General features: G+C 38.4%; 1 protein-coding gene across 2 annotated transcripts in view; it reads right to left on the minus strand.

Annotated features, from left to right (window-relative positions):
• Positions 1–24,006, minus strand: part of LOC123679175 (laminin subunit alpha-1) — a 293,884-nt gene that overhangs the window by 182,116 nt on the left and 87,762 nt on the right. Inside the window, exon 2 of one of the 2 annotated variants that reach the window (XM_045616605.1) lies at positions 16,222–16,553. In XM_045616605.1, the coding sequence (XP_045472561.1) occupies positions 16,222–16,553 (332 nt within the window). Of the gene's footprint in view, positions 1–1,844; positions 1,860–16,221; positions 16,554–24,006 lie in introns of those variants that run through there. The other variant, XM_045616606.1, reaches the window with a different exon arrangement.

Below are 24,006 nucleotides of genomic sequence, written 5' to 3' on the forward strand. Positions count from 1 at the left end.
TAAGTAATTGCACAAGTGCATCAAAATTACCGATAATTTTGCATGACAGCGTGTTGTCATGAATATTTCCCTCCTGTCAAAAATTCTATGCAAGTGGAGAACAATTATCGAAAATTACAGCGATAATTTCATTGTAGGAAGCGAAATAGCACTGAGATAATTGTTCTGTTCATAGATGCATGGGCGCCCGCAGACATTTTTCTCAGGGGGGGCAACATGAAAATTATTGAAAAACGATAAGGCATCTATGATTGTCATTGAAAACCGGAACATTGTTGAGAATCCATTACTTTCTCTTTTTCCATGCCCTTTGGATTGAGAAAGTAATATTGAGGGTGCTGTGCTGAAAAATGAGGCAATCAAAATCTCAGGGGGGGCCATGGCCCCCCCTGCCCCCCTCCTGCCAGTAAAGCGTTTGATACTGTGGACTTTGACATATTGATTGCTAAGCTACGTTCCATGGGATTTTCTTGCAGCTCTAGGTCGTGCTTTGAGTTTTATTTGAGAGGTAGACAGAGTAGAGTCGACTTGGGCGATAGTATTTCGGATTGGGTGCAGGCGAGCGTGGGGGTCCCTCAGGGTAGTGTTTTGGGTCCTCTCTTATTCTCCATTTATATTTCTTCTCTTATGGAAAATATTAAGTGTAAATACCACCTCTTTGCTGATGATTTGCAGCTTTATTTGCACACTACTGTAGAGAATTTTGCGAGGTGTGTCCTGTCGATCAATGAGGATTTAGCACATTTATCTCAGGTGGCCTCAAGTTGGGGTCTATTACTGAATCCTGCTAAAACTCAGTCCATAATAATTGGTACCCTAATGTCTCTGAGTAAGATAAATCCACAGGGACATGAAATTTTTGTCAATGGGAGTAATATTCCATATTCTCGCAACGTGAGTAATCTTGGTATAACGATTGATGAAACTTTGTCATGGGATGCTCAGGTTGCTTCTGTCCACGGAAGGTTTTATCGCACTATACACCAGCTACGCCTCCTAAAGAACTTTCTTCCTCTTGTAATAAGAAAGTTCCTATTTTATTCTTTGTTACTGCCCATAATTGATTATGCGGATGTGGCCTATATGGGATGACGTCGCAGCAGCTCAGCAAGTTCGACCGATTGCAGAACGCCGGCATAAGATTCGTTTATGGTTTAAGAAAGTTCGATCATGTTAGTAGTTTTCGTCGGGAACTCAAATTGCTAACAATAAAGCAACGCCGTTATTGGCGACTGTTGTTTTTGGGCTTCAAAGTTATGAGAGCTCGTGAGCCTGGATATCTCTGCGAGGGTCTTCGTGGTCTGGGTGGTGAGTTCTATAATACTAGAGCCCATTCCAACACTACTCTCAGGATACCAGCACATGGGACTAGTATTATGTCCAACAATTTCTCGTTGAGGTTCTCCCAGCTCTGGAATCGTATTCCTCCTTATATCACTCGAAGTGTTACTTTTTCATCATTTAGGATTGCTCTTAAGAAGTACTTACTTACTAACGAACTTTGATATAGAGATAGGTTCACCGCGCCGTGCAATTTCGCTTTTCCCTTTTCCTTCCTTTCCAATCCTGTATCCTCAGTCGTATGTAGTCGGATTTTAGTTCTGTATTAGATTAGTGGCCATAAGCAATGAGTCTCGTCATACCTTGTTTTAACACATTTTTTAGGTAGGCAGGAAGATATCGCTTTAGTGATATGCTCACCTATTGCTCAATGTAATAAATGATGTAACACTTTGTTATGGCAATAAAGAATTATTATATTATATATAATTTGAAGTAATCAATCTTTATCACTTGTTCGCTGTATTTGTTAGAAAAATGTTAATTTTCAACCCATTACTTACTTTTTATATTTGGAGATCTCAATGTCGTATTTCAAGTTCACAGTAGTTTCAAATATTGAATATGTTCTCCACAAAGTGTATGATTTCCATTTCATTGATAAATCCAATCTAGTTCGGAAAAAGAATTTGTCTTCTTTGCTTCTTTCCAGACCATAAAACGAGTATAACATTAATCATGATATATTTCCTTTGAGTTCTGAGGTAGAAACTCTCGTTGAAACTTTCGGTTTTTGCATGAGCAGATTCAATAATTTCAGGTGGAGTATTTTGAAATTCCAGTGCTGATTCGCTTGATTCCACCAGTTTTATTTGTTTCCATGATGAATATTGTAATAATATGATAAAAATCAATATGATGTTTCGAAAACTGCAATGAAATGATAAACACATATTACAGATATCTGTAATCTGTGATGATAAATCAATTCGAATCACAGAAAGATTATGTTCTCTATGTCATCGAAATAATTTCGTAATACTCATTCGCCACGATGGCTACAGAATATAGCCCTTATTACTATTCTATCAGATGATATGTAATAATAATACTGCAACATCCATTTTGACTTAATTCATTCCATCACTTGTTATGGAAACGAAATTATTTTGACGACATGAAGAATAAAATCTATCTGAAATCCGATTAGACATCCATATTCATTGCAGTTTTCAAAATATCATCGACTTTTGATTACTTGATTGATAATTCAATATTGAAATCAACAAAAATGGAAGAATCAAGTGAATGAGATCTGGATTTTCAAAATACTCCTCCTAAAATTATCGAATCTGCTCATACAATCATCGATATTATATAACCTCAGAAATCTAAGGATTTTTATGATATTATATGACAAATTTACCTATTTCGTGGGCTGGAAAGAAGAAATATTTCTTTTTCGGAAATCACATTTCTGACATATTTTCATGATTTGAAGGTGCTCAATGATATATTTCAAATTTAATGCGAAGTCGAATGAATAGAGCAAAACCTACGTCGATCTCCTCAATAACTAACTCTAGAGCTCAATATGAAACACCACTTTCAACCACAAATAACGGGTGTTTTTTTTCGACGTATATAACTTTAAGATGGCATTACTGTTCAAGATGGCGACCGCTTTAACCACTGTTAAGTGATTTATTCTAAGTTTGGTTTGGCAATTCATCATGAAAAGACTCATGTCTGAACAACGCTTGCAAATAGTGCAATTTTATTTCGAAAATAATGGTTTTGTGCGGAATACGTATCGCGCACTACGTCCATTTTATTTTGTTTAGCGATGAAACGCACTTCTGGTTGAATGGCTACGTCAACAAACAAAACTGCCGCATTTGGAGTGAAGCTAATCGTCAAGTGTATGTCGAAACACCGTTACATCCCGAAAAACTGACTGTTTGGTGCGCTTTATGGGCTGGTGGAATCATTGGTCCGTACTTCTTCAAAAACGATGATGGCCAGAACTTTACAGTCAATGGTGATTGGTATAGAGCCATGATTACAAACTTTTTCATTCCTGAATTGAACAACCATGATGTTCAGGAGCTATGATTCCAATAAGACGGCGCAACATGTCACACAGCTCGTGCCACAATCAATTTATTGAAAGACACGTTTGGTCCTCACCTAATTTCACATTTTGGACCTGTGAATTGGCCTCCAAGATCTTGTGATTTAACACCGCTGGATTACTTTCTGTGGGGCTATGTAAAGTCATTGGTCTATGCGGATAAGCCACAAACCCTTGACCATTTGGAAGACAACATTCGCCGAGTTCTTGCGGATATACGGCCACAAATGTTGGAAAAAGTCATCGAAAATTGGACGTCCAGATTGGACTACATCCGAGACAGCCGTGGCTGTCATATGCCAGAAATCATATTTAAAATGTAATGCCACAAGATTATCTTGCGGATAAATAAAATTCATGTCAATCGAATAAATCCATCGTTGTTTAATTGCAATTTAAAGTTCTATAGCTTTAAAAAAATACCCTTCAGAAGAGCGGAAAAATTGACGGATCCGAGCTATTTTCCACATTTTCATTTTAAAGTCGGATAATGGATGTGTTAAGTTGTCATGAACCAACCAGTTAAACCAAGAAATATGTGTGGAACTGAGATATTCCTACATGATTTTGTTGTACAAAGCAGAATGTAAGGATTTGCAACATAATTATAGCAATAACCAATTGGAAACATTTTTTCTGTGCGAAAAATATCAATCTCTGAAGAAAACAATATCCCTTCTGGCAAGACATTCTACAATCAGAATTCCATCACCGTCGTTGCCATTCTTTCGTACAATTCCTTCGCTGTCGAGCCCGATCCAACCCAGATTACTCACCAGATCAAAACACTACGATGCTTATAGGTCCAGCTTCAGCTGCACTTACATAAACCTCATTAAACAAAGTCCCTCCGCCTGCAAAATCGCTCGGCGCCAAGAGAGAGCGTCGTCTGTCCGTCCGTCCCGCGTCGATATATCAAGTTGGCGTTCGTGCAAGACAATCGACGCGGATCGGCGTGTACCGGCCATGTAAGGAAACGTGCCGTGGACGACGCGATCTGTCTGCCATTGTTTTCCGTAGCGGGATGGGCCGCAAATTGGGTCCGACGACAATGGACCCTCGGACGTACGCGCACAGCTATTTAAGGAGATAATTACCAATTAACCGATGCAACAAATGAGTTATCAGTCTTATTATCTCGCGACTGGAAGATTTACGACGAGGTCTGGTCGCGTTGCGTCATTTTTATTCGGCGTAAAAGAAATCGGTACGGACTATAAAAGAGGTTTCTTTCGGTTTGTTATTTGTGGGAATAGGATCGAAGATGTAAAGGGTGTTTTTTTAGAGCTATAGAACATTAAATTGCAATAAAACAACGATGGATTATTCGATTGACATGAATTTTATTTATCCGCAAGATAATCTTGTGGCACTACATTTTAAATATGATTTCTGGCATATAACCGCCACAGCTGGCTCGGATGTAGTCCAATTTTCGATGACTTTTTCCAACATTTGTGGCCGTATATCGGCAATAACACGGCGAATGTTGTCTTCCAAATGGTCAAGGGTTTGTGGCTTATCCGCATAGACCAATGACTTTACATAGCCCCACAGAAAGTAGTCTAACGGTGTTAAATCACAAGATCTTGGAGGCCAGTTCACAGGCCCAAAACGTGAAATTAGGCGGTCACCAAACGTGTCTTTCAATAAATCGATTGTGGCACGAGCTGTGTGACATGTTGCGCCGTATTGTTGGAACCACAGCTCCTGGACATCATGGTTGTTCAATTCAGGAATGAAAAAGTTAGTAACCATGGCTCTATACCGATCACCATTGACTATAACGTTCTGACCATCATCGTTTTTGAAGAAGTACGGACCAATGATTCCACCAGCCCATGAAGCGCACCAAACAGTCAGTTTTTCTGGATGTAACGGTGTTTCGACATACACTTGAGGATTAGCTTCACTCCAAATGCGGCAGTTTTGTTTGTTGACGTAGCCATTCAACCAGAAGTGCGCTTCATCGCTAATGGACGTAGTGCGCGATACGTATTCCGCACAGAACCATTATTTTCGAAATAAAATTGCACTATTTGCAAGCGTTGTTCAGGCGTGAGTCTATTCATGATGAATTGCCAAACCAAACTGAGAATAAATCACTTGACAGCTGTTAAATCGGTCGCCATCTTGAACAGTAATGCTTAAACTAACTTAAAGTTATATACCTCGAACAAAAACACCCGCTAGTTATATGTTTTGGCTGTTTCTTCCGTTTTCCGGTCGGCAGTTTTCGCTTTACATGAAAATCTATCTATTCATTCTATTCCTATGTCCAAGACAAAATTAATTTTCTTGCTAACGACCATAAAACTTAACAGCAACATGTTCTATACTCAAAAACTGGCGGAAAACGTCGGAAAACCGAAGAAAAACAGCGCGCGGTCATAAATCGCTCATAATCCCGGACAGCACGTCAAATCCGGATAGATCTACATCACCTCGGCAATCTTGGCAATGCGCTGACGATTCATCATAGCCGCGAAGTGGGCCGCGCTTCGCTTTGATTGTGCCGACGCCGCTCAAACCGAACGGAAATCCATCCTAGATGCGTTCCAATTATCCGTATCAATCATTGGGAGACCATAAATCGTCGGTATCGGTTTCGGATCGCTCGCGTCGACCGATTTGATCTATGCTGCTATAAAATAATCGTCGGGATTCCGTATTATCGGAGTATGTGGTAGCGCTCGCAGTGAACTGGCTTTTTTCGCTACTTCCAACAGGGTTTTCCATTAGAGATGATATGTTTTTGAAGTGTCACAGCACCTTTATATGAGATTTATAAATATGTACATAGGCGTACAACTTTGCTTCCGGCCTTTCTTCTGAAAAAAGTAAAAAACTGGTTATATATTTATGATTCAGAGTATTGTCCATCGCTGGCCTGTACTTTCTTCCATCTTTCGTGCAGCGTACAAATTCCGCGTTGAAAAACCTGGTCATCTTTTCGCTATCCACGAATATATCCAATTTTTTACTTTTTCATAAGACCAGAGCTGGACAGCCAGCACCATTGATAGAAACAAGTGATAGTCCGAAGCAGCAACGTCTGGAGAATACGGCTGGTGGGGTAGGACTTCCCATTTCAACGTTTTCAAGTATTGACTTGAATATGGGGTCAAGCATTGTCATGCTGTAAAATCACTTTATCGTCTCTCTTGTTGTATTTCGGCCGTTTGTCTTTCAATGCTCGGCCAAAACGCATTAATTGCGTTCGATAAAAATCGCCTGTGATTGTTTAAGAAGGTTTGAACAACTCATAATATACTACGCGAAGCTGGTTCCACCAAATACTGAGCATGGCATTGGAACCGTCAATATTCGGTTTGGCCATCGACTAGGAAGCATGGCCAGGATATCCCCATGATTTTATGCGTTTGGGATTTTCGTAATGAACCCATTTTTCGTCTTTAGTCACAATGCGTTGCAGAAATCCATTCCGTCTTTACCTTGCAAGCAGCTGTTTTTTCATTTCATTTTCATTCGTTTTGAAATGGCTGGTTGTGTCATTCCCAATGATCCTTCCAATTTTTGTTGCGTTTGACGCGAGTCTTTTTCAAGTAATGCCATCAATTCTGCATGTTCGAAAACCTTCTCCCTTCCACCGCCAAGCTGGTCTTCGACGTCAAAATCACAGTTATTGGAGCGTTGAAACCCCTCTCGGCACGTTCTTCAACTGACAGCGGCCTCACCATAGGTAAGTGAGAGACCATGATGAGGTATTACGTGTGGTGGTCAGTTCTTCAGTATGGTGTTCAACCGTGGACCCTGAAGGTATCTAACATGAATCGCTTTTAATCGCTTGGAAGCTTTCAGAATGTGGCTCTATAGACGATTGCTCAGAATACCTTGGACCGAGGAATACTTGGACTGCTAGGCAAACAAATAAAGTTGTTCTCAAAAGAGCAAATGTGAATCGTCAGTTGATGGAACTCACTAAATGTAAAAAAAAATCGTATTTGGGCCACATATTACAGAAAAACCAGTATAACCATTATAACATCCAGTTGATTTTGATGAGTGAAATGAAAGGAAGAAGAGAAATCAGCCGAAAACAAGCCTCTTGGTTAAAGAATATCATAATAATCATCAATAAATGACGGGATTGTGGAAAGCAGAGGAACTGTTCAGACTTGCTCAGGACAGAGATGGTTTCACCATGTTGAACGCCAACGTCAAGGGAACTTTATATGGCACATTGAGAAGAAGAAGAATTTTTGAGAACTGGCGTAGCTACTGCCAGAGGCCTATTTCTGTGAAATCAAATTCAGCAACAATAATCTAATAAGTTTGGAAAGAGCGTACTATCAACCTTCTGAAGAAGTAAAGGACTTTCCAATAAGAGATTTCATTTTGATATTGAAAAACGAGTTTATTCAAAGAGAAATCAATGAATGTTTATTTTATTGTAAAGAGGAAGGTATACCATTATTGATGGAAAACAAATTTTGCATGAATATTTCCCTCCTGTCAAAAATTCTATGTATCTGGAGAACAATTATCGAAAATTACAGCGATAATTGCATTGTAGGAAGCGAAACTGCACTGCGATAATTGTTCTTTCATAGATGCATAGTTTCTATGCATCTTACAAAGTTCGAATCTATGGCAATTCCATTCTACATCAGTTTGACAAGTGATGTAACAGTTTATTCGGGAAACATTCCCCCGAATTACACTCGTGCATCAAAATGACCGGATAATTTCGCATTCCAGCGTGTTTTCTTTGAAAAACTGCATTCGGTCATTTTCATTTTTGGAGAAAGAGCCCTCCACCTTCGGTGTCGGGCTCTTTCTCCAAAAATGAAAATGAACTCATGCAGTTTTTATGACAACACGCTGTCATGCAAAATTATCGGTAATTTTGATGCACTTGTGCAATTACTTACGAATACTTCTCTCTTTTGCGGCTGTATGTCTTCGATAACTTCACGAATACCATCTCTAAGTTCTTAAATTGATCGTGGAGCTTTGACATAGACCTTTTCATTCACATGGCCTCAAAAAAAAACTTCTTGCAAAATTGCGATTGTTTCGTTGCTTGTGTGACTTCTCAACAATCATTTTTGGAGACAATTTTGCTTATTAACTTAATCTTCGAGGTAATGGGCCTCATCTCTGAAGATTATTTTTCGATGGAAATCTAGATCATTCTGATGTATATCAAGAATCGAGGTATCGAAGTCCCAAAATCAACCAAGAATTGATGAACCCGGGCTTTTTCAACTCAATGGGCTACAGCAGCAATATTCCTAGTTGGTCTTGAGCGATGCACACGCTTTCGATTCTTCACACCACTTCAAATTTTTTCACCAGTTTTACTATTGCCAGCAGAGAAGGTGCTTCACAATGACCCAAAAGTGCTCTAGTGTTGCGAAATGTGACGTTATTTTCACCATTTTTGTAGAGAGTTTCGACAAATGCAATGCGTATCGCTCATTGTCAAAAAATGACGAAGTTTTTACTTTTCAAACGTCAAAAGTGGGAGCTGCTCAGATAGCAGGCTATTCAGCATTCGGTGCTTTCAGCAGAAAGATCGATAGCGTCAGTAGCTCTGCTACTGATAACTATCAGTTTGGTACCGTTAGTATTCTCTGCTGGACGGGTTGCTCCTTTTCTTGACAGCAAAAGGTTCTGTAATCTGAGGGTCTTTCTTGAAGATTATGTTATGACAATTTTCTGTTATAAAATTGATTTTAATTTCCAAGTTTGTTTTCGGTATTATTACTATTTTCTTCTTCAATATATGGGAAATTTATTCAGAGTAACATTTTAGATTGTTAATAAACGTATATGTTTCAGTTTACATTATTTCTATATTTAAAATTTCGTCCCAAAATCACTCTCACAACTGTCATTAATGTCAGTTACTCAACGTGTTACCAAAAAGTAGCATTAGATACATTCGCTGCAAAAGATGGCCTCCACTCCATAGCATACACTGCGTAGCAGAAACTGATAGAATGAGTTCAGCAGAAAATTCATAGAATATTGATAACTGTTGAGTCTACTGAACGCGCCAATTAAAATCTCGAAGTCGAAATCCCTATATTGTATGGATGAAACGTTCGCTTTGTCCAAATTGGTCACCTGATTTCAACCGTCCTAACCCTGTTATTTGGACTTCAACTAAAAATTATTGATCTATTACGAATAACTATCATGGGAAAAGTGATGATATGATAATAATACAGGTTGAACCAATACTCCAACATCTAGAGGCATATTTTCTTTCGTCCAAACAACCATTGTGTCTAACTACAGCCCTATCCACCACGTCACTCAACATTCTCTCCCAATTCCCATTTTCTAAATGTTCAGGCTGCAATATCTCTCACCGGGGGTGTCATCGAACAGGTTAATTGCCCAAGGACACGATCGATCAAAGCGATATATCTGGTGTTGATTCATCGTATTTACTCTGACCAGCCGAAGGCGTATCGCGTCAGGCCGTGCATCAGACGTCGATTCGGCGCAAATTAGCCAGATCTCTGTGGCTAATTTCTGGAGGGCACCTCCGGAATATTAATCTCTCGCTCAAGTGCCTTTATGGTCTGCAAGACGAGTGCACTCACTCTATTAGCGTGAGAAACAGATTAGGCGTGTGCAGTAATCACGGTTTCATTAACTCAGCCTAATGGACTCCTTATTGCATTATTCAACATAATCGTCAGATATCCATCAGAGAGTCTGTGGGGAGCCGCAGCCTCGGATGCTGCCGACTCGGGATTCCCTGGAATTTCCTGGAGACCGGGGCAAGATCTTGGACGTGTGGTTAGTGAGGGATGTAGATGTGATGGTGATGACAGCAATTGTGTGGGTATTTGAAGCGAGGTATTAGGTGTTCGGGGTCAGAGATAGTGGGATGATGATGATGTTGGAAGGACCTCAATGTGATTCTGCGTGTTCATCCATTCGGACACTAGCTTCGTCCAAACCTGTTAGAATATTATAGCTATGCATATGAATACATATCCTACAAGTACAAATAAAATCTATAAATATAAAACGAAGGATCTTGCATTACTGGAGCGGTGTTCCTTATCTCTAGTTGGGAGAGAGATAGAAATATAACATTTTATGGTTACCGTATACTTTGAGCACTTAGTAATGAACATATTCTCGGGCAAATAGAAAATACTCCAACCTTCATATCAAAAATATTGATAATTGATATTTATTAGGTGTACAACTTTGCTTCCGAAGTTTTGCAATAGATCCTAAGTATTTAAATTCTTAACCCTTAAACGTTGCGAAATAAAATCTATTATTTGGATTACGCCGCCTCTCGCTGTTATAGCCCAGCAAGCAAATTTTGGTAGTTTCTGATATTCTGCGTAGTCAGTTATTTTATTATTCAAATGAATTTCGTCATTTCGAAGGTTTTTCAGAGAACCTCCAATTTTAAAGAAATGGAAATATCTCAAAAACGGTATGTTTTAACCAGATGAACTTCGAATAAACTTAGCTTCAATGCAATCAGAAAATTCAATAAAAAACAGGACGTTCCATAAGAAAAACATATGTTTGATCATTTATACCTTTTTGGTAAACCCTGTATTTCCAAACCGTTTGAGAATTTAGTTCTCATGGAAGTTTATGAAAAAAAATCGAAAATTCGAAAAGAGAACATGGAGGTACATCAATGGAATAATTTAATTACTCTAATATTTAGGTCGAATTTCAGGGAGATTGTTCGAGAATAGGGAGCTAAAAAAACGAGTTTTCATCAAGTAATTAAGGAATCACTGAAATAGCAAGAATAACGTTTCTGGGAATATTTTGCGACAAGGAAACATGTACCTACACAGGGGGAATTAGAGTGGGATCTAAAATATTAATTAATTAGTTAATTAATTAAATCTCTAATACAGAGGTACAGGAATCATTGGAGAATCAAGAACACTCCAATAATTCGAGAGGGGAATTCAAATAATCTGATGAATTAGAATTACAGGATTTCTACATTGAGATATATACTAACTGACAACGAGACTGCAACACCCAGAAGGAGCTGTTCAAATTTTGATTTTTTTTTCGGTAAAACATAGAAAGTATAGCAAGAAGTAAATGATTAAGATTTAGAGAAAAAACGAAGGGTTCAAAATTTTTTTTGATAAATTTGTTAACGATGTGTTTGTCCACCGCGATGAAATGGTCTATTTCGTCTTGAGAGATACTATACCAAGCTACCTGTACTTCATGTCTCAGAGCCGCCAAAGTTCGTAGGGGCATGGCGAAATATTCACATGGACCGCTTTGAAAAAGTTCAAACTAACTCTGGCAACATGAGGTTGGGCTTTATCCTGGTGAAATATTGGATTCTCGAGTCGGTTAAGGTGAGGGAGAACATATTGCTCCACAATTTCTTGAAGATGACGCAGCGCTGTCATGTTTCGTCGAATAAAGACTAAAGGTGACCTACTTGCATGTGCAATAGCACCCCAGACCATAACGCCTACTGTCCGGTGAACATGACGCTCAACATCAAACTGAGGGTCACGTCTTCCTCCCTGAGGTCGTCTAACCCTTCTTCGGCCATCATGTGCACCCAGGGAGAATCGATATTTATTAAAAAAGAGGACTTGTTTCCATTCCACATTACAATGTTGCCGGCGATGCTCAACCGTCAGAGGTATTTATTATTTATTATTTGAACTGGGGTCGTTTTGCTTCGCTAAGCCTTCCGGGAACTGCGACCATGCAGATCTTTTGTTCACTACCCTACTCATTCATAGAAACCCAGGGAGGTCGTCAACGACTTTAATAAAATTGACAACCTCCCTAGGGGCCTTGGCCATTACCTCTCTGGTATCCAGGACCGGCTTGCCCATGTGAATGGTTCTTAGGCCAGCCAGCTCTGGACACTTGCATATCAAGTGTTCAGCCGTTTCTACTTCCTATCCACAGAGCCTGCAAATCTCGTCTGCTGACTTACCCATACGGTACAAATGATGTTTGTACCGACAGTGTCCCGTCAGCAGTCCCACCATCACCCGAAGCTCTGCTCGCGAACCGTCAGAGGTAACAGTGCTGAGTATCTCAGTTACAGGATGGCCGTGTTCTCCTAACCAATCATCAGCCAAAGATCGAGTTGTCGCAAATCGGTCTCTAATGGCCATAATACTTAGACGTCGATCTTGAACTTCATTTGAGCCCCTTCGACGTCCGGTGCCTACTCTTCTTCGATTTTGAGCATTATCAAACCAAGCTTGACAACATCTCATAACAGTAGTTGGATTTCCGTTCGTACGGTTAGCGATTTCTCGAAATGACAACCCAGCTTTCCGTAGACTAATAATTCGTCCTCTTTCAAATTCATTTAGCTGGCAATGAATTCCGCGTACACGTGCTCTAGGCATTTTAACAATAACTAAACATCGACTTTGGATCTCCTCAAACAGCTGGTTTGTTGTAAAATTTGAAAAACTTGCAAAAAACGACTACAATATTTAAGTGACAAAAATTGTTTACTTCAAAAAACCTTCACGATTTTTTTTATCCAAATTCAATCATTTATTCCTTGCTATACTATCTATGTTTCACCAACGAAAAAAAAGAAATAAAATTTAAACAGCTCCTTCTGGGTATTGCAGATTCTTTGTCAGTTATTATATTTCGAAGTAAAAAGTCCTTATTTGGTATTAAAAGATCCATTATTCATATCCCCAGGTTATTAATTTCTACTAACGGTCTCTTTTTCTATTCTCATTTAGGGCCAACCAATTAACAACTAGTAAGCCTAACTCTAAACCAACTCACCACGCCCTTCTTGCAAAAAAAAACCTATTTCGCAAGATCATCCGGCATGAAATTCGTAATCAACTCTCAGGAAAAGTCGCCTAGAACAACTCCATGGACTACACAGGACATCGCCCCTGATGTAATGAGTTTAATTTTTTACCGAGTCTGAGCGCGATAACAGAGCAGGAAAAAGATTTCACTGGGAAATTTTCTGTTCCTGAAGTCGTTAGTTGAACTCGTGAAGGTGATTTATACATCACACCGAGATGCAATTACAGCTTGATTTATCGCACCATCTTTATAGCGCTGGCGTTCCGCAACTACTCGATGAAAATTCGCTAAATCACTACGACTTCCTGAAATAACTGAGATTTTCTAGGAGCGAAATTCATTCGCCTAATTTCGGAATAAGCTGGCAACATCGTGGAATGTTCCATTAGACCTGCCATCATACTGATAATAATGAACAAGGGGGTATGTTTATACATATACTGACTGACAAAGAGACTGTAACACCCAGAAGTTGCTGTTTAAATTTAATTTTTTTTGTTGGTAAAACATAAATAGTATAGCAAGAGTAAATGATTGAAAAAATCGTGAAGGTTATTCATGTAAACAATTTTTGTTACTTAAATATTGTAGTCGTTTTTTGCAAGTTTTTCAATTTTATAACAAACCAGCTGTTCGAGGAGATCCAAAGTCGATGTTTAGTTGTTGTTAAAATGCATAGAGCACTTGTACGCGAAATTTATCGCCAGCTGAGTGAATTTGAAAGAGGTCGAATTATTGGTCTACGGGAGACGGGGTTGTCATTTCGAGAAATCGCTAACCGTACGAGCAAATCCAAATACTGTTATGAGATGTTGTCAAGCGTGGTTTGATAATGCTCAAAATCTAAGAAGAGTAGGCACCGGACGTCGAAGAGGCCCAAATGAAGTTCAAGATCAACGTCTAAGACTTATGACCATTAGAGACCAATTGGCAACAACTCGATCTTTGGCTGAGTGGTTAGGAGAACAAAGTCATGCTGTGATCATCCGAACGGTTTGCCACTGTCTTTTGGACTGCAGCATTATCGAAACCATCTCGTCTTACCTCTGACGGTTGAGCATCGCCGGCAACGATTACAGTGGCGCAGAGAACGGTCAACATTGGATTGTGGAATGGCATCAGGTCGTCTTTTCTGATGAATCTCGATTCTCCTTGGGTGAACATGATGGCCGAAGAAGGGTTAGACGACGTCGGGGAGAAAGACGTGAATGTTGATGTTGAGCGTCATGTACACTGAACAGTAGGCGTTATGGAATGAGGTGCTATTGTACATGCAACTAGGTCACCTTTAGTCTTTATTCTGGTCTTTATTCGAGATAACATGACAGCGCTGCGTTACCTTCAAGAAATAGTGGAGCCATATATTCTCCCTTACCTTTACCGGCTCCAATATATGCCAGTCCTCATGTTGCCAGAGTTAGTTCAAACTTTTTGAAGCGATCATTTGAATTTTTTTGTCATGGCCGCCCATATCCTCGATTTTTCGCCCATAGAGCATGTTTGAGACATCTTGGATAGAAAGTTTGAAAATTTACCCAGCCTCCACGGACTTTGGCGGCTCTGAGACATGAAGTACAGGTAGCTTGGTATAGTATAATTCAAGAAGAAATAGACCATCTTCTTGCATCAATGCCGAGACGTGTTGGGGAGTGTATGGATAATCGCGGTGGGGACAAACACATTATCAACAAATTTATTAAAAAAATTGTAAACCCTTCGTTTTGTTTTTCAAATTTCAATCATATACTCCTTGCTATGGTATTTATGTTTTCCGAAAAAAAATTTGAATTTGAAATGCTCTTTCTGGGTGTTGCAGTTCCTTTGTCAGTTAGTAAATAATTCAAAATTGAACGATATTGGATGTTCTGAAGAAGAAAAAAATCAAAAACCTGGGAAATCGGCTGTTCCGCAGTTATTCTCGAGAAATCGAAACTTCGTTGAGAGGGTACATACAAGACTTTCAAGAAATGGATCCTCACTTATCACTCGCTGAACGGTAAGTGGTGAGTGAGTTACCGTTCTGTTTATCTTAGCAACCAGTAGAAATAATCTACCGATCTAGCAATAAACACGGTAACTAACAAAAGTCGTTCTATCGTGCAAAAAGTTAATTTAACTTTAGGTGAGCTTATTTCAATTTTACTTCCAACTCTCTATTTCACACCATGAGGATCTTGATGTAACCAAATTCAGGAAAAAATTTGAGAACTGTTCACTATTAGGTAAGTAGATCAAACTAGAATAGCTGTTCGAAAAGATGACCATCAATTCGAATGCATCTGCCATGCTTATCTTTTCATAAGAGAATAAATCATATGGGGCAATGAAATTAGCTGCCTTCAGAATATTCCGACTTTTGATACAAGAGTATTGGGAAAAGTGTTCGAGCCACATTCCTTGATTGATTCAAAGCTATGTTCTGTTGCTTTATACAATTGTATCTTCAAACATCATTGTTTGAATCCTTTTATATTATGAAGGTAAAATATTTCTCTACGAAAACGTTTATTTTTCTAGTAAACGATTGAAATTGGTTTTTTGTTATCTCAAATCACTTGTATCTTCGAAATATAACACACAATAAGTCCCCGACCTAACCAACACACATTTTTTCTTACAAATTCGACTGTTAACTTTTCAATACCTTTTTAACAGAAAGATTTATCTTTGCTTCTGAAGAAGGCTGAAACCTCAGAAATCACTTATTCATTAGCACCAAATTTCATTCATTGGATCATTCCCTAAAGGGATGTAAAAAGCCAATAATCACTGGAAGCCAGGTATAAAAAATGAGCTGGATGGTAGCGCAAGTTGCTCAATTTAACCATGGTTTCCATCGATACAAGGAGTATTGTCTTGTTGGAAGAGAATTATTTCTCATGAATTTGAATTTGCAGACGTTTTTTCTGAATGTCTGCTTTAAATTGGCCCAATAACGATAAATAATATTCACCGTTGAGGGTTTTACCTCTCTCCCAAAATATGCATGCTATAAACTTGCTTACCTGTTTCAGATCTATGGTTATCGTGACGTACTCGAACTCGGGACCATAGAAGAGCGCTGGACTCTGCCACCATCTGTTCGAACCATCTATAGCGTAGTGAATGGAATGTCTCTTTCCGCTGTCAGGGCTGAAGTTGTCGCAGATCCCGCACCTTCCTTTGGCTCCTTCTGCCATCCTGCAGAACTCCTCCCTGCCACCTTCACCACAGGTGGCATTGACACTGATAACAGCTTTGGTCGCCAAGTTGAAGACCGAAGGCCACAGACCTGAGTCTTGGGTGACGTTTCGTCGTACATGGTTGCTAATTTTAATGTTCCTCGAGAATTTTTGACCTAAAAACAAAGGAATATTTCTGATTATGACAGGAATTTGTTGTGGTAACGACTCCATAGAGCTTATACCCATTGAAAATGAAAGTGTTTTTTTATTCTATTATGCCAAAGAGATACAATACAAGATCATCAAAAAAGTGCATTGCAGGTGAAAAAGAGATTTCATTTTGAATAGCCCGCTATCTGGAGTGCTTCCTCTATTGAAGCTGTCATATTTTGACCTTTGGCAAGTAAAAACTACGCCATGACTAAAAATATAACAACACACTGCAATTGACAAATTTCACTACAAAAATGGTGAAAGATGGCTGTAGCGGTGTAGCGTCAAGTGGAAGTCGAAATAAATACATCCTAAATGTCATAATATAAGCTTAGGTATAGGTAAACATAACGCCATCGAAATATAAGTCTATTTGTGTCTGCATCATAAAGTTATTCTCGATTGAACATGTCAGTTTACGAGCCAAATTCTCTTCATTTGCCGGAGATTTAATTTTTCTGCTTTAATATGAAGAAATCTGCAGCTAAGGTTCATCGAATGTTCTACAAAAACCTATGGTGAAGCCGCTATTAGTGAAAGAACGTGCCGGGAGTGGTTTCAACGCTTCAAGAACGGTGATTTTGACTTCAAAGACCTGCATGAAGGTCATCATGACTCATGTCAAACGCAACAAGAATTGGCAGGAACATTGGGAGTGATACTCATGGAAATGATTCAGAAACAAGGGTATCGGATGTCGTACGAGTTGAAGCCGAGAGATGTTGAACGGCGTTTGTTTCCTTGTGAACAGCTGGTTACAAGGCAAAGACGAAAAGGATTTCTGCATCAAATTTTGACTGGAGACAAAAAATGGATTCAGTACGATAATCCCAAGCGCAAAAAATCATGGAGATATTCCGGCGACTGCCAAACCGAATATTTGCGGTTCCAAGGTCATGCTCAGTATGACAATGCTTGACCCCATGTAGCGAAAGTGGTCAAGACATACAAGGAAACGTTGAAATAGGAAGTCTTACCCCACCGTCGTATTTTCCAGACGTTGCTCCCTCGGACTCTCACTTGATTCGATCAATAAGCCTAGCTGACCAGCACTTCCGGTCTTATGAAAAGGTAAAAATTGGATTATTCGATTGACATGAATTTTATTTATCCGCAAGATAATCTTGTGGCATTACATTTTGAATATGATTTCTGGCATCGGATGTAGCCCAATCTGGACGTCCAATTTTCGATGACTTTTTCCAACATTTGTGGCCGTATATCGGCAATAACACGGCGAATGTTGTCTTCCAAATGGTCAAGGGTTTGTGGCTTATCCGCATAGACCAATGACTTTACATAGCCCCACAGAAAGTAGTCTAGCGGTGTTAAATCACAAGATCTTGGAGGACAATTCAAAGGTCCAAAACGTGAAATTAGGCGGTCACCAAACGTGTCTTTCAATAAATCGATTGTGGCACGAGCTGTGTGACATGTTGCGCCGTCTTGTTGGAACCACAGCTCCTGGACATCATGGTTGTTCAATTCAGGAATGAAAAAGTTAGTAATCATGGCTCTATACCAATCACCATTGACTATTACGTTCTAGCCATCATCGTTTTTGATGAAGTATGGACCAATGATTCCACCAGCCCATAAAGCGCACCAAACAGTCAGTTTTTCTGGATGTAACGGTGTTTCGACATACACTTGAGGATTAGCTTCACTCCAAATGCGACAGTTTTGTTTGTTGACGTAGCCATTCAACCAGAAGTGCGCTTCGTCGCTAAACAAAATGAAATGGACGTAGTGCGCGATACGTATTCCGCACAGAACCATTATTTTCGAAATAAAGTTGCACTATTTGCAAGCGTTGTTCAGGCGTGAGTCTATTCATGATGAATTTCCAAACCAAACTGAGAATAAATCATTTGACAGCTGTCAAATCGGTCGTTATCTTGAACAGTAATGCCAACTTAAAGTTATATACCTCACAAAAAAAACGCCCGTTATAAACAGATTTTCACACTTAAGCCTGGAATTTCGGAAAAAACGGCGGAAGCTAAGTTGTACGCCTATGTTGATATACTAATACTTGAATAACAGTTATGTCCTATCAAATGTGACTGCCAGGATATCTTAATAAAATATTAACCTCATAGAAAACGATATCCAGCAACATCAGTGTGTTAATATATCTTCCGAACGAGAAATAATCCTCATTCCAACAAGTATTCCACTTGTAACGATCACAATGGTTTAACACATATCGAGCCACTCAAACTTTTTACGATTCCATCATTCCAACCACCTAGTCCTGACGAACAACAGCCAGTGAAAGAAACAGGGCCGCATACATCATTTTTATAAGCGGCATTAAGGTGCCGACAAAGTGCCTTTATGCATGGTTAATAAGTCATAAAACTAATTTTACTCGCCCAGAATGGGTTTATGGGTTAGGGGGCACCATCGTATCAACTATTTATCAAGACCAACAGGTAAATTTCCTGCTTTTCCGAACGGCGACGATGGAAAGTTTAAATTGATCGTAGAACGCCGCCGCCAGCGCACTCGATTTTTTTCCGAAGACCGCTTATCGGGAATTATTAGTTTGGAGTGGATAAACGGAGTTTATCGGCTGGAACGGAGGCTTTTAATGCCGTTCTCACACTTGTTAGTGCTCGTCGGGCTTTTTAAAAGCCGCGGACGAAGCGAGCGATGAGATTCGATGGTTTTTTTGTTCTAGGATGTTTTATTATTTCGAATGAGAAAACTTTCGGAGCATCCCAGAATAATATTCTAACCCCTTGTGAAGTTTTCACGCTCTACAACGTGGAAAATTCTAAAATAGCTTCTAGTGTTTTCCCGGAAACTATAGATGAAAGCGGTATGTGGGAAATAGAACCCAATCCATTGATAGTGAAGGAATGAAATTTTTCGAACAGTTTTCACTGTGTTAAATTTTTCATATATCTATGTGTAGTTATTTATAATGCAAGTGCAGATATTCTTTGACGAGTCCAAAACGCAAAACAAGTCACGATTTGTTGAGTTTTTGAATAAATGATTGTAAGAATGAGTCTTCTATAGGAGTATCATTATTATTTGCTCTAATTCACTGAATTTTAAACGATATTAATGGAATATTCTTTGACGAATATTCTTTGACCAATATTCTTTGACGAGTCCGAAATGAAAAACAAGTCAAGATTTAGCTAGTTTTTGAATAAATGAGTGTTAGAATGAGCATTTTTTAGGAGTATTTAACATTATTTCCTCTAATCCAACAGATTCCAAATGATAATAATGGAATATTTTCCGAAGAATATTCTTAGACGAGTCCAAAATGCAAAACAAGTCACGATTATGCGAGTTTTTGAATAGATTAGTGTTGGAATGAGCCTTCAATAGGCGTATCACACATATTTTTCTCTAATTCACTGAATTTTTAATGATAATAATGGAATATTCTTTGACGAATATTCTTTGACGAGTCCAAAATGCAAAACAAGTCACGATTTGGCGAGTTTTTGAATGAATGCGTGTTAGAATGAGCATTTTATAGGGGTATTAAAAATTATATTCTATAATTCTTTAGGTTTCAAATGATATTAATGGAATATTTTTGACGAATATTCTCAGATGAGTCCAAAATGCAAAACAAGTCACAATTGGGCGAGTTTTTGAATAAATGAGTGTTAGATGAATCTTCTTTATGAGTATCATTATTATTTTCTCTAATTCTTTGAATTTGAATGATACTAATGTAATATTTTTCGACCAATATTCTTTGACGAGTCCAAAATGCAAAACAAGTCACGATTTAGCGAGTTTTTGAATGGATGAGTGTTAGAATGAGCATTTTTTTTCAGGAGTATTTAACATTATTTCCTCTAATCCATCAGATTCCAAATGATAATAATGGAATATTTTCCAAAGAATATTCTTAGACGAGTCCAAAATGCAAAACAAGTCACGATTATGCGAGTTTTTGAATAGATTAGTGTTGGAATGAGCCTTCAATAGGCGTATCACACATATTTTTCTCTAATTCACTGAATTTTTAATGATAATAATGGAATATTCTTTGACGAATATTCTTTGACGAGTCCAAAATGCAAAACAAGTCACGATTTGGCGAGTTTTTGAAAGAATGCGTGTTAGAATGAGCATTTTATAGGAGTATTAAACATTATATTCTCAAATTCTTTAGGTTTCGAATGATACTAATGGAATACTTTTGACGAATATCCTTAGATGAGTCCAAAATGCAGAACAAGTCACAATTGGGCGAGTTTTTCAGTAAATGAGTGTTGGAATGGGCCTTCAATAGGCGTATCATACATATTTTTCTCTAATTCACTGAGTTTTTCATGATATTGATGGAATATTTTTGACGAATATTCTTAGACGAGTCCAAAATGTAAATCAAGTCACGATTGGGCGAGTTTTTGAATAAATGAGTGTTAGAATGAGCCTTCAATAGGAGTATCGTACATTATTTTCTCTTATTCATTGGATTTTTGATGATATTAATGAAATATTTCTTGACGAGTCCAAAATGCAAAACAAGTCACGATTTGGCGAGTTTTTGAATGAATGAGTGTTAGAATGAGCCTTCTGTAAGAGTATTATGCATTATTTTCTTTAATCCACTGAATTTTCAATGATATTATTGGAATATTTCCCTAAATATCGTATAGTGATTTTTACATTAAAAAATTGGAGACAGAAGAATTCCAAGTACCAACATATAACAATAAAACATAAACATAAAACCGAGATATACCCACTCTTATTGAAAAATCCTTCTCAAGAATTTTCACTGGATTTTAAATGATAATAATGCAATATTCTTTGACCAATATTCTTTGAAGAGTCCAAAAAGCAAAACAAGTTACGATTTGGCGAGTTTTTGAATGAATGAGTGTTAGAATGAGCCTTCTGGAGGATTATTATGCATTATTTTCTTGAATTCACTGAATTTTCAATGGTATTATTGAAATATTTCCCTAAATATCGTATAGTGATTTTTGCATTAAAAAATGTTGGTTGCCAAAACGGTTTTCTGTATCACAAAATTGAGAGATAATAAGATAAATTGGAGACAGAAGGATTCTGAGTACCAACATATAATAATGAAACATAACCATAACACCGAGACATACCCACTCTTATTGAAAAACCCTTTTCAAGAATATCACCGAATACAATTAATATTCAAATATTTAATTCGAATTTTGAATGAATTTCGTGAAATGTTCATTGTTCATAAATTTCACATTATTCAAAACATGACCTACAAAATTTTGGAAAGCTGACTGGGATTTCGGTTCTCCAGAAGGATTCCAAAGGATAATCCTCGAGTACAATGAAGCAGAACGTTCTTTCAACGACCATTATCCTCTCAACTCTCTCGTTGGATCGCCGATCATTAGAATCTGGATATTTCTTCTTCTTTTCCCACGACCAATAACCCAACCATCTGCTCCAGAGAATTATGATGCATTACCCCATTACGGATAAATAATTATAATAAACCGACATTGCCGGTCATTCCAAACATTTAAACGATTCCTCTCGATATAATGGATTCGAAAGGGAAGTAACGGTTAAGAAGCTCACTCCCTGATCTTATTAGCAATAACTGCTGATGTCTACACTGTTGTCGATACGACGAAGTGCAGGCAATTTCACTTTCTAGTTAAAACAGAGGACCTACACCGAATCAAAAGTGTATATAAATTCAATGAAAAGTTCATTGCATCGATTCATCATTCTTCAACCGATGAACAGAAACACTAATAACGGGTGTTTTTTTTTTAAGTATATAACTTTAAGTTGGCATTACTGTTCAAGATGGACACCGATTTAACAGCTGTCAAGTGATTTATTCTCGGTTTGGTTTGGCAATTCATCATGAATAGACTCACGCCTGAACAACGCTGACAAATAGTGCAATTTTATTTCGAAAATAATGGTTCTGTGCGGAATACATATCGCGCACTACGTCCATTTTATTTTGTTTAGCGATGAAGCGCACTTCTGGTTGAATGGCTACGTCAACAAACAAAACTGCCGCATTTGGAGTGAAGCTAATTCTCAAGTGTATGTCGAAACACCGTTACATCCAGAAAAACTGACTGTTTGGTGCGCTTTATGGGCTGGTGGAATCATTGGTCCGTACTTCTTCAAAAACGATTATGGCCAGAACGTTACAGTCAATGGTGATCGGTATAGAGCCATGATTACTAACTTTTTCATTCCTGAATTGATCAACCATGATGTCCAGGAGCTGTGGTTTCAACAAGACGGCGCAACATGTCACACAGCTCGTGCCACAATCGATTTATTGAAAGACACGTTTGGTGACCGCCTAATTTCACGTTTTGGACCTGTGAATTGGCCTCCAAGATCTTGTAGTGTAATTGCTCTATGCGGATAAGCCACAAACCCTTGACCATTTGGAAGACAACATACGCCGTGTTATTGCCGATACACGTCCACAAATATTGGAAAAAGTCATCGAAAATTGGATGTCCAGATTGGACTACATCCGAGCCAGCCGTGGCGGTCATATGCCAGAAATCATATTTAAAATGTAATCCCACAAGATTATCTTCCGGATAAATAAAATTCATGTCAATCGAATAATCCATCGTTGTTTCATTGCAATTCAAAGTTCTATAGCTCTAACAAAAACACCCTTCATTTCAAAAAACTTATTGAATATACAAACTCACAACTTGTATATTCATTTCACCAACTTGCGTTTGATGACGCAAAGGCCAACTGTATAGGGATAGAAATCTCAACAAGTAGTCAAATATCTTCTCTCCTACTCTTATGTGGAACGGGTAAACAAATCAACATTTACAATTGAAATAACTATTTTAGAGTTTTTAATTTTATCGTTCATTTGATATGAATTCTAATCAATAAATGATAACTTTGAATGAAAAAGGTCAAATCAGTCGAATGAAATATTAAATTAGATATTTATATTAAAATACCCTCATCAAGTGGACTCATTCAACCTTCATAAAACTGTCAGGATGCATCACTCTCTATCTTACATATAACTATAACTATAAATCGCTAACGTTACTAAATAATCAAATTCATAACCCTAGCGTGAACTAGTCAATTATATTCCCGTCCACACCTCGTACATACCAAGCGAGGGTTCCTTCCCAAGAGCACCTTTCAAGATAATTAGCGAGGCGGATACCTCAGACAGAGAGCTTTTTGTCATGAGGCCATCCGTCAATTCTGTCAAGTGCAGGATGAAGTCGTTATGTCTGTCAAATTTGACTGCACCCCTTCGTAGGTGGAGGGTTGAGAGAGTAATTAGGCGGGAGTGCGGAACAATGGTTGGCAGCATCTTCAGAAGGTTCCCAGACGCTCGATTGTTTGTTTGCAGACCTCGCGGAGGGTCCGAGCTGACGTGGTTGAGCGATGGGTGGTTTTCAA

This window comes from Harmonia axyridis, chromosome 4 (genome assembly GCF_914767665.1).
Source record: "Harmonia axyridis chromosome 4, icHarAxyr1.1, whole genome shotgun sequence".
In the NCBI taxonomy this organism is placed as follows: Eukaryota; Metazoa; Arthropoda; class Insecta; order Coleoptera; family Coccinellidae; genus Harmonia; species Harmonia axyridis.